This window comes from Daucus carota, chromosome 7, assembly GCF_001625215.2.
Source record: "Daucus carota subsp. sativus chromosome 7, DH1 v3.0, whole genome shotgun sequence".
Classification (NCBI taxonomy): Eukaryota; Viridiplantae; Streptophyta; class Magnoliopsida; order Apiales; family Apiaceae; genus Daucus; species Daucus carota.
Window position 1 is genome coordinate 37,899,186 of NC_030387.2, and position 12,279 is coordinate 37,911,464.

Sequence of the window (12,279 nt, forward strand, 5' to 3'; positions counted from 1 at the left end):
GCCTCATGCGCTTTCGTTCCCTTTTTTCCCACTATAATATTTCATTTTATTTTTACTAATTTATAGAAACTCAGTTGATATTTTATTTTAGTTTAATTTTAACAAATTAGAACCAAAATATATTATAATTATTAGTTTAACTAGTTTAAACAAATTTTCACATATAGGTATATTTTGAGATAGAATATTAAAAATTAATTATTTTTGCAAGGTTTGAAAATAAATCTTATAAGAACTTATCACGACTTTTTGAAAAAAGCAGCTTTCCTACTAAAAATTCTCTAGATATTTTTTTAAAATTTATAAATCAATTTTTTAACCTAATTTTACGCAAAAAAAACAAATATGAATGTGTTCAGCATCAATAAATAAATCATAAAAAAATGGTGTGAGATCAAGAGAGCAGTGAGATTATATACATATAATTATGATAAACAATGTTATATTAGTTATGACAAAAAAAAACAATATTATATGAGCTTTACTTTGTAAACTCGTTAAAGTTAATACAGTAATTATGAAGAAAATGAGTCAAGTTTTCTCAAAAAAAATAAAGGAACCGGATGTGTTTTGATATTCTTCGCAGATTTGGGGATATGAAACACAATACCAAAAAAAAAATTAAGTATCCAAACTGATGATGCAAATTCTTTATATATATTGTGAATTGTAAAATGTTACTACCATCCATCGAGTGGTTGAGTACTTGAAATGATCATAATAACATAACCTCAGTTCCATGGAAGAGTAGTTCATATCTGTAATAAAATTTCATCATTACTTAAATTCAATCAAACTTCTAAAAACTAAACTATACTCTACAACATAGTTATATTATGTACCTATATTTTGAGATTTCTAATATTTATAATAATTTATTTAAACTAACGCCGTTAGCAACACTTGATAGAAATACACGAATTAAGAAAAATCTTGAAATGCAATATTGCAGGTGATTTTTAAGTGTTGTAAAGCCCAAACTACATGTACATAGAGTGTACTTTTACCTAATTATACTGCATAGACTATACCATCCCTGAAAAAAGCTATACCAGAATTTGAAATGATCAAATCCAATACAAAAAAGTTTGTATTTGAAAGGACACTATACACAACCAGCTACTTTGGAAGAAAATAAAAAAAATCAGCACAACCAGCTACTTTGTGCAAAAGAAAATATAAAATCAGTTTAACTGAAATAGCCACTAGCCGGCTTTTGCTTTAGATGCCTTCTCCTTTTCCTGCAGGCTGTATGTAACCCCCCAAAAAAGAATTTCCAGAGTATGTATCTTCGCCAGGCTTCATAGGAGTGGCATTGAAAACAGGAAAGTAGGCATTGAGCTCAAGCTGCTCTATAATTTGTTGGGTAGCCCAGAGATACGATGAGTGGCCCTCAATTACTTCAGTTACATCGACCTGTGGACCAAGCAAACTCGTTCCTCATGAACTGAAAAAAAACACCCATGTATCTCTCATGCTTTTTTCATTAGATACTTACATTCTCGATTCCTGGGACATCAACTGGTTGAACTCCAGCTACTCCTCGAGACAGGATGCTGTTGACCGCAAGATATTATGGTATTAGTTCACAACATAAATCGTACCTCAAACAGTCAGCAGTGTACCATCATGTTATAAAGACGGCGACATGATTTTTTTATATTATAACTCAAAGTGGCAAGCTGAGAATGCAGGTAAGTTCATATAGACTGTGTTATAGGTGAAATCAGCAACGCCTTGGTCAGGGGGCCTCGCTACCTGGTAGTTATAAATTATAACATGATCGGCTCATGAGACGTCTGTATGGTTACATGGCCTCGCCCGCTAATAAAAGGGGCCTCACCCATATTTAATCTAGACGTGGCTAGCACCAAAGCCTCACCCTTAATGAAGGCCAGGAAGGGGATGATCCTGGTCAAGTCTTGGGAGTCTGCTACGGGAACACTAATCCTCGCCTTCCATACACTGAGGAAGACCAGGTTTGTTCCTCCAAAAGCAGTTTGGAGTCTTTTGGGTCGTGGCACATGCTTGTATCGTGAGCCTGGGCCTGAGTGATGACAGAGGGTGCGCCCACACAGCCAACTTTGGGGAGGCCCACATGGGCCAGGCCAGGTCGGGTATTGAAACTGGGATGTCAGATCAGCCCACTTGGTGTCATGCTCCTCAAATGAGGTTGGGACTCAATGACCCATATCGGTATGATCTGAAGGCGGTGGCCCATTACATAGGAAACTCGGAATGAGAAACCTATTATGAATAACCCAGTTGGTGTCATGCTCTTCAAACGCGGTTGGGCCTAAACGACCCTGACCGGTGCCCATTATGCTAAAATCTTGGAATGGAAAATCTATTTGAATATGTCACTTTTGCAAAAAAACTATGCCCGCTTGTTGACCTATAAAATGCAAGCTAATGTATTTAGAATATATATATAGGAGAACATAAATAAAAATATTCTTCTTGGCATAACATTATCTCAATTTCTCTCAATAAAAACCAACCAATTGTATCGAAGCTGAGTTTGACTGAGAAAACTAGGCGTTACTAATAAACTGCTCATGAGTGAACAAACAAAAAAGCGAAAGACGCATCTGGTGGTGTTGCCATCGAAGATTCTAACGGTGATGATAAAGCTTCACAGGGGGGAGAACACATAGTTCCAAAAATAAAAGGAAATACAGACACGGGAAAAACACAGGCACGCAGCAGATGTGTGTGAAGAAAATCATTGCACATGTGGCCACGGAAACAGTAGAATTGTCGGTGAGAAGTGCACCATATGGAGAGAAGTGCTCCTGATAAACTAAAAAGATTCTAAAAAAGTGTAAGTTGATGAGAAGTGAATCAAGTAATCAACATTTGAATTTGGTGAGAAGTGTACCTAGAAGATGTTTGTGGAGAGAAGCGCTCCAAACATATGATGATAGGAAGTACATCATCGGTAAAAATATTTAGTACTTTAAATTAAGGAGTCAAAGTCATTTGAATTGTTTTTAAATTATTTAAATTGTTAGCTATTGGATAAGTAAAATTAGTTAAAGATTAGAATGAATAAGTTAATCGTGATAAGTATTTAGAAATCCTATCATTTAGGGATGTTTAACCTGATGTGTTAGCCTATAATACGCAAGTATGTATTTAGAATATATATGAGATCAGAAAAATCATTCTTCTTGGCATAACATTCTCTCATTTTCTCTCAATAAAAAACCAACAATAGATACATTATTTGGGGATGGGTCACAACCCTTGCAAAAAGTATACTTCTTCAATCTTGTGAGTTGTGAGCAAACCCTAAATCCCCAAGCAATTCAACCAAACCCTAAAATCCTGTTATCTAACATACAGCAAAGTTTGATTTTGGTCTTCATGCAAACCCAACCCAAAACAGCACCAAAAATCAATTATATATTCTATTGTTTATGAGTTTTATGTTTTATATTATTGAAAAGATTAAATGCCGAATCCATTCATTTTTTTGGTATTCAGGCAAATTGAAATATGTAATTGATTGAATATCATTATAATGGTAGAATTTGATTATTTTCTTTTGTGATATTCTATACAAGATTTCATAACTTCATAAGCCTAAGTGGCAGGATTATGTTTCCATTTGTATCTGTTTCTCAAATTCCAAATTCCAACTCAAGTAGAAAATTTTATTTATTCCCTCGTTTGTAGTTATACATATTTCATACATTCTATTCCAAATATGGAGTTGGGTTTAATTTCATGGGATTCAGTAAAATGAATAAAAATTCCATCATTGCTTGATCATCTATATGATTCCATGAGTATTGAGTAAATAGTGGGATTTTTATTTAATTATATTTTATAAATGGGAGATGCAAAATGCTCCGAGATGGAATCTATTATAAATGAGGAAATGTCCTTAATCAGATACAATTATGAATGGCTGAACTCAACACCATTGAAATAACCCCAGCAACACCAAACAAGTCAGCCATTGACAAGGCTTGGGACCACCTTGCAATCATTAACTAAATGTCGAAGAGGATGGACCAATATGTATTAACTACTTCATAATGTTTTCTGTAACATAATGTTTGCTGTAAGATATCTTATTTGAGTATAGTCATTCTCATTTTGTCCCTCGCCAGAGCTAAAGTGGAAAATGTTGATTAAAACATAATTTTGAAGTAGGGTCGCCAAGTTCTAGGATAATATGAGAAGGTTAAGAAAATTTAATTTGAAATAAATACCTAGCACGGAAGGCGACTCCAAGTGTCCAGTCATTTGTAGAATAAGCGTTTACGAACCTACCAGACACCATCTACAAAACAGCTAAAAGTAGCTATTGAGTAGAATGCAGAAAGGGCAGCTAATCCAGAGAAAAGCATTGTTATACTTCAAATACATTAAGGAACATATTGTATGGTCATACCTTTCTTGCAGTTTCCCAATTTTCATCTTGGATGGCAATAGGTGATCCAAGGAGGACAACTCTCTCTATTAGCCCAGCTGAAAGTACAGTTTATTTTCACCAGAAAGTTCCATAGAAGTAAAAAGAAAACCTGCTTGTTGCTTAGAGAAAATACCATTATTATCAGACTCAGATAGACACTGAAGACATCTAAAAATAACTCGCGCTCCAAGTGAAAAACCCAGTAACGTCACAGGCCTAAAACACATATGCACGTCCAAGCTAATATCAGAAACATACAATCAAATGTCGTAAAAGAATCAATAACAATGTTCTTTTTGCTGCTTCCATCATTCTTTTGGCTAATCAAAAAAATGTTCTTAATATCGAAATGACTTGTTTACCTTTGTCCGTGCAACCCCTTCTCTAAAACTTCTTCAGCAAGCAATTTTCCTGCCTTGTCAGATCTGCCAATTTTAGGAAGTTAACAATAGAAAAGGAAACAAAGAGTAACAAACAATAACAAACAATTGCTGCAAAGAAAAATGAAAACTTCCTTTTCATTCCCCGTGAGATGAGCAGGTTGCAAAAATATATAAGCATAGGTCACCTAAGCTCAATTATAAGAAACTGAAGTTTGAGGCGGAGGTATAAAGTAAATCATGAAACAGACATCAAATTGTCATTTGAAAATTACAACTTAACCCAAGGACTTGCAAATGTCGTCAGAAATTGATGTTAAATTAGCTTCTACTTGGCAACAAATAATTTCACTTTCTGTGACCTACAGAGTCGAGACACAATAATACCTTCTTAATATTATCAAAGAGATTCACCCAGTAAGGATATAGACAACTACAATAATTACTCTCTAGCCATCTAATATCAGTTCATTATCACAACAAAAGAAACCTGTCTACAGCAATTGACCAGCTGCTATCAATGAAACCAATAAGAGAAAGTAATGCTGCTGGCCATGCTAATGCTGACACAAGAGCGCCTAATACAGTCAACATTGCACCTTGCTGCATCAACGTATATGCAAGGCCTACATAAGTATAGGAATTGTCAAAATCAGAAAAACATATCCATTATCGCAGTAACTAACTAAGAAGGTGATATGATATACTTGACGCTAGCAGGTCCCGAATTGCGGTGCTTACAGCAATCAGATGCTTAGACTCCCACTGCAGTGCATACCTAAAAAGCTGATTTTGTTAGAATCACGTAAATAGCAATTATTCCCTCCCATCCTGCATACACCTTATCCCTTGGATGTATTTGTAGTACAAAAGATTCATTCCAAAATATTTAAGTTAAGGATACATATAGGCTAAAATTAAAACTTCAATGCATTGAGGTGATCATATGTCTAATATTGTTCGATATCATATCTAGCCACGTTAACAAAAAAACATAAGAAAGAGCTCAGATAGATGTACCATATAAGTTACCAAACTACTCAGTACATGTAATGTAACAAGTATAGGCTGACATGCTACAACAACACTCTAGAACCATAATCTTTTCCAATTTATAGGTCATTAATATTCATCCTTTAAGTAAGTTCTTTCATGTTTGTTAAAGATAATCAATCTCACTACTATCCTCAGAGCGCAATGCATCACTATCCTGTGCATCAAGCTATTGGTGATTCATGAAAAGGAAAGATGGTACAGATTCACAGACAGACAGAAGCGAACATATCCTAACAAAATCTGGCACTATTTTTCTTTTTCTATTTTTAAAAATTGTTTTCTAGCAAACAAAGTACTACTGCAAAAAAATATAATCAAATTCAAGTTTTACCAGTACCGAAAACACAATTTTTGACCTGATACTTGACTACCTAAACCAATTTACTCTATTAAACGGGTACATGGTAATTTTGTCAATAGAATGGTACATCCTATGCTATTCAGCATATTTATCATTTCAATATTAGGTTTATAAATTTCAAGAATACAGTATGGGAATATGAGACTTGGAGGACAGGGTCAGGTACATAAAACATTAGAATGTGGATTCTTAGAAATCTACATAATTAATAGAAGAATTTGAATACAAACGAAAGGTTTAAAATTATGGGAAGGTGGGAAAAATGCAGTATACCGTTCTGAGTTATCCGCTTGTCCTTCCCAAGGTTTAACGAAATCATCTTCCTCAAACACAAAGCCTGAGATTACCACTTCAACTGCCAGCCTCTGACAGAAGAAGGATTGGCAACAACAAATTCAAATATATATTTCCAAAGATATGTAGTAGATAATGATGTATGGGAATTGGGAAAGATATATAAAACAACCATGCAAGAATGTTAAAACACTTGCAATATCAATCTCCCCCAAACAATCACAAGACACTCTTATTCACACCCTACCCAAAAAAATTGTTTACATCATAAACTTGGGAGGACTCTATATATAGTGGAAGCCCAAAAATTATGGTAATATAGTTATACTCACGCCTTTTTTACGATTTTCTCCTACAACTTTGAACTCAAACTCATCGATGCTTCCCGTTCTCCTTGCCATTTTTGCCCCGGATAGTCCCGCTCCAGCAGCTAGGTTGATCAAGTTAAGTGTTAGCACAGATTTTATAAGCAACAGTTAGGGGTGTAAAACATAATAATTTCATTTCACTAATGTTAGCATCTACAAACAATTAATTCCTCATATGTTGTGCTGATATGAAAATAAATCAAGGACTTGCTTCAAAGCATCATAGGACCAACTGTTATCTCTACTTTAAAGTGAGTGAAACGTCTATCTAGTACATCCTACACCAACTAGAATATGGTTAACATGTAGTCCTGTACCAATCACCTAAGAGTGCATGAAACATCACTAAAAATAAAGGGCAGAACCACAGAGTATAATATCCGCTACCGGTTTCACTCTCCTACTAGGATCCAAACTGGGCTATCAGAATAAAAACATCTAGGAGAACGTTTTAAAGAAAAACAGTTCCTATACTCACAGTGGAATTTGATCTGCAATGAACAGGTTATAATTCTCACCTCCAAATGATGCAGCAACTGCAACAGAACCTGCAACACTTCCTGCAGCAGTAGCGGCAGCAGCAAAGCCGCTTGCTCCAATTACGGGGATCATAGTACCCAGCGTAGGTGCTAGAGCACCAAATCCAGCAGCAATTGCTGGAGCTGCTAAACCTGTTAAAGAACGTGTAAGCTGATAATGAAAATCAATCATTTCATTGTAGGCATCATGCTGAAAATATACCAGATAATCCTCAGAAATAGAGACTATACCACCAGTTATCGCCATTAAGGTTCCTCCTGTTAACGCGGCTGCACCAATGATACCTCCACGCCTCCACTTAGCCCATCTACTTTGTGAAGAATCTGCTTCTTGTTGCTTACTGTTTCTCTCTTTTAATATGGCCATTGCTGAGCTAGCAACTATGGTCTCAATAGCTTCCTAAAAAGGAGAAAGCATCATAAAAAAATATTACTATTAGATCTTGTATAACCAGCTCAAGTCCAAGTAGGGGTGTAAACAAACCAAACTATTCGTGAGCTACTCGAGTTCGGCTCGGAAAATATTCGAATTTGATTCGGTAATAATCGAGCCGAGCTCGAGCTCGAGCTATTTGGATGTTTTACCGAGCCGAGCTCAAGCTTCAAATTACTCGGCTCGTAAGGTTCGCGAGCCTTATCGAGCCTCTATTATTTTTTTAATTTTTAATATAAATATATTTTTACAAATATATATATATAATAATTTATTTATAATTTATATATTTAATCGAATCGAACTCGAGTCGAACCGATCATATTTCGAGTTTTTGTCAATATTTGGTGACTCGATTCGAGCTTTCGAGCCGAACTCGAGCCTATCGAACTATTTACGAGCCGAGCTTCGAACTTGAAATTAAAGGCTCGGTCGAACTCGAGCTCGAGCTCGAGCCCCGAACATTTCAGTCGAGCTCGAGCCGAGCCTGACAATGTTCGACTCGGCTCGGCTCGTTTACACCCCTGAGTCCAACTATCAAGATAGTGATGGGGATACAGGGATGGAATTAGGGTTTAGGGTAGAAAACTCTTGCATAGATATCTGAAAACATAACAATCAATACTTAAAATGATCGACTCTAATAATTTAGATCACCATAGCCTTACATATAATAATCTACTTTTCATATAAAACGAAAACTCTCAATTATATATATCCCAAATTTAAAAGATAACAATTATCATTTGAAGTTTCCAACTACTTGGGCTTCCAGAACTTTTTATATTGTTCCTAGATAGTCTCTTTAGGCCTTTGAACTAGTTGTCCCTTTATCAGACAACACAGACTGCCATTTCAAGAATACAGATTGCGATATTAATGAAAAAAAATACTAATATAGTACACGTTGCCAAGCACTTTTTCAACAGTGAATTTCACAACTAAAAAACAACAGGTTTAAGAGGAAAATTTGAGATAATGACATAATTCTCAAGGTTTGCAGAAAGGCAAAACAAACATCGTCTCATATGAGCCAATACTCATAAGTTAAGCCAATACTGAATCCTCTTATTAGATATTTAGATTCTTCAGTAATGTAAGAGACTCTTAGGCAAGCGTCAGGACATTTTTTCAGTAGTTTGATATTTGTTTAGTTAACAAAATACTTTAAAAGGTGTAGTGTGCAGATTACTCTTTAAAAATGTATTAATTTGCATTTGTTTTTCTTTTAAATGTGGAAACTTCAGATCCTCAATTTGTGAGATCTGCCAAACTGCCAGTTTCCCAGTTGTCAAATCTCTGTATAACAATCCGAATTTCCCGAGTTAAATCCTCGATACTTAGAAAGCTCACAAAGGACAGACATATTCAGGCATTACTTGATTGGAATCAAGGTTTATAGTTTAGTAATAAGTCTCAAATTAGAACTCATTACAGCACCAAAAACAATTAGACAGATAATGTCATCAAAGACTTGAAATTATAGTTTACTGGGAGATAGCATGTAAGAAAGGGACACAATCGAATTTTACGAAATACAAAAACCAATATATAAAACTTGGTACGACAAGTGAATAATTATGAGAAACTAACCATCTTTATCCACTCAATATCAAACCAAGTTGACAGCAATCGCAAAGCCACACGGTGACGAGCGTCATAATCATTCTTTCGGCGTTTTGCTGTGTTGTCAAGTTCAGGTGTTTTTGCCAAACAAGCTGTGAGGAGTTCAAACAGAACTGCCACCTTCCTCTTATCATCAAGCAAGGTTAACTCTTCAAAGGGTTTTGTATCACATTTCCTGCCAGACCCAACAGATGGCTCTGCCATAATAGATCTTTTACCTGATGTATCCTGCTCATCAGTTTCACGGTCATCATCTTTCTTCTCATCAGTTTCATGGTCATCAACTTTCTTCTCATCAGTTTCATGGTCATTATCTTTCTTCTCATCAGTTTCACGGTCCTCATCTTTCACTTCAGGCTGTGGTTGAGCGGCACTTGACAATATCTCCCGCCATTCTTGTTCGTATGCACGATGTTTTTTCTTATGATAAGCGAATTCCTCTGAAGGGTCCATGGTTGCTGCCATACTACTAACAGCATTTGACAATCCGTGCTCCTGATCCTTCATTTCTGAAGAAGTCTCACTACTATCTTCAGCAAGCAATCTTATGAACTGTTATCATATATATATATACACAACTTATTAACCATAAACAACACCAAATGCATAATCACTGTTAATGATTATGACAAAAGAACACATTACCCAAATTCATTGTCTATCACGAGAAGCAAAAAGTATACTAACTTTCCTACATTTATAACACTCAGTTTCTCTATTTTTCAGTAAAAAAACCATTTCTCATTTGACATTAACATTCTATCAAACCTAAAAAGGATGACGAAACAGTTTCTGCAGCAGTAAGGATGTGATGGACATACAGCTCCAACGTGATGAGTCCCAGAGGGCGATCCTGCAGTTTCCTCAAGTCCAGGCCAGGCTTGATCATTAATTTCTAAGAAACTGATCACAAAAACATCACTAAATCAGAACACATTTTCTCTGCAACATCTGGATAAAATTTCTCAAATTAAACATACGATTCAACTCAAAACCCTAACATAACTCTAAAATTAACCAAAACAAGGTCATACAAAGTCAGCGAGTAATCCAATTTCTAGTTAACATAATAAAACTACTGTGAACACATTCTCAATCAAAATTGCATACAAACACATCATACAACTGATCACAAAACATTATTAAATCAACATACGTTTAACAAATAGCTAGTATCAAAGAAACAATTCAACTCAAAACCCTAACATAACTTCAAAATCAACCAAATAACATCATACAAACTCAACTAGTAATACAATCCAAGCTAACAAAATAAAAACTACTGAAGACTTTCTATCAAGATTTGCGCGCACGGACATATCAAAAAAACTGATCACGAAGACATTATTAAATCAAACCACATTTTGATAAATAGCTAGTATCAAACAAACAATTCAACTCAAAACCCTAACATAATTTCAAATATAGGCGAATAACATCATACAAAGCCGAAGAGCAACATAATTCCAAGCTAACATAATAAAAACTACTGTCAACACATTCTCATATAGAGATAGAGATAGCAAGGGAGAGGGAGGGGAGGGGGAGAGAGAGAGGGGGGGAGGGAGAGAGAGAGAGAGAGAGGGAAGGGAGGGGGAGAGAGAGAGAGAGACGGAGAGAGAGAGAGGGAGGGAGAGGGAGAGAGAGAGAGAGAGAGAAGGGGGAGAGGGAGGGGGGAGGGAGAGAGAAGGAGAGAGAGGGAGGGAAGGAGAGGGAGAGAGAGAGGGAGAGAGATTGATCTATGAAATGAGGACCTAAAAACAGGGCGGAGGAGACCAGAGGTCTGATGGATCCAAAGCTCAGGGTCAGCGGAGACTGAATAAGGCGTCCTGCTGTCACCGCCGTCCAATTCATCCTCATCTTCATCGAAAATCGAGGCGAGAGGGCGAGTCTGGTGTGTTTGAGCTTTGTGTAAAGCCAGACCAAACAGAGCTCCCGCTGCGTATTTCTGAGTCGGTGTTAAGATCGCTGAAACCATTGATTCATGTGTGTATGTGTATGCATGTGATTTATATGACAACAACAATGCAGTATGCTTACTGAATTGTGAAGATTTGAAGGCATCGATGATGATCGATTATTAACAGGACAAGTGTGTTGTGTAGTATTCGTATTTTCATATTCAAATGGTGGTGCTGGGGATTGTGGGGCTGTTTGGTAAGCAGAATCAATTTCTGCTTCTGGCTTCCGCTTTTCTTAATCCGTTTGTGTAAAGAAGTAGAAGCACTTTTAAGAAGCTGAGAATGCTAGCTTCTGTCTCAAAGCTTCTGCTTCTTTTCCAAACACTTTATTAACTTATTTATTTCTCACTTCTACTCCACTTCTTTACTTTAAGCATGGAATCACTTTTTTTAAGCTTGGCCAAACGGCACCTGTATACACGAGCTATGTTTTGTGTTCACTTTTTTTAAGCTTGGCCAAACGGCACCTGTATACACGAGCTATGTTTTGTGTTCTGTTTTACAAGGATCTGTTTGGCTTTTTTACATTCCCTGCATAAATTTATCTTGAAATAATAATTAAAAGAAATCATGATTTTTACGACATTCTTTTACAAGAATACTCTTTTTAAATAAACGATAAAAATATCATTCTATTTTCATTTTGAAAATGAATAACGTGATATATTCATATTTGATACCTCTTAGCTACGGATTATTGATTATTGATTATTCAGTAATATATGTCCAAATAAAGGAAAATATCTTGTATGATAAAAAATTTAGGATAATAAAAAATGAAATTTTGAGAAGAATATCCATCCTAAGAATAGGCAGAGCATCGTCATTGTCATTG

The 12,279-nt window shown here is 35.8% G+C and overlaps 1 protein-coding gene across 5 annotated transcripts; it reads right to left on the reverse strand.

Moving 5' to 3' along the window:
• Positions 1 to 921: 921 nt before the first annotated feature.
• Positions 922 to 11,645, reverse strand: LOC108193349 (uncharacterized). Of its 5 annotated transcripts, none has more exons than XM_017359955.2 (15): positions 11,238 to 11,645; positions 10,305 to 10,386; positions 9,451 to 10,035; positions 7,656 to 7,824; positions 7,404 to 7,556; positions 6,850 to 6,947; positions 6,497 to 6,588; positions 5,514 to 5,584; positions 5,297 to 5,432; positions 4,789 to 4,851; positions 4,560 to 4,666; positions 4,406 to 4,482; positions 4,224 to 4,294; positions 1,499 to 1,556; positions 922 to 1,416 (listed from the first exon to the last, which is right to left on the reverse strand). In XM_017359955.2, the coding sequence occupies exons 1-15, from the start codon at positions 11,459 to 11,461 to the stop codon at positions 1,222 to 1,224; spliced, it is 2,181 nt and encodes a 726-aa protein (XP_017215444.1). In that variant the 5' UTR covers positions 11,462 to 11,645; the 3' UTR covers positions 922 to 1,221. The 5 variants fall into 5 exon arrangements, 4 of the variants coding, with proteins under 4 accessions (XP_017215444.1, XP_017215445.1, XP_063937825.1 ...); XM_017359956.2 differs by having other exon boundaries at positions 4,560 to 4,642; positions 11,238 to 11,644; XM_064081755.1 differs by lacking the exons at positions 5,297 to 5,432; positions 5,514 to 5,584 and having other exon boundaries at positions 4,560 to 4,642.
• Positions 11,646 to 12,279: the final 634 nt, after the last annotated feature.

What these genes read in the sequence shown, in the direction of transcription:
- LOC108193349 (XM_017359955.2), bottom strand. Translation starts at nt 11,461, where the DNA reads ATGGTTTCAGCGATCTTAACACCGACTCAGAAATACGCAGCGGGAGCT. An exon ending in CTTAATGGCGATAACTGGTG is followed by an intron (nt 7,557 to 7,655) that starts GTATAGTCTCTA and finishes GTTCTTTAACAG; the next exon opens with GTTTAGCAGCTCCAGCAATT. An exon ending in CAAGCGGATAACTCAGAACG is followed by an intron (nt 5,585 to 6,496) that starts GTATACTGCATT and finishes TCAGCTTTTTAG; the next exon opens with GTATGCACTGCAGTGGGAGT.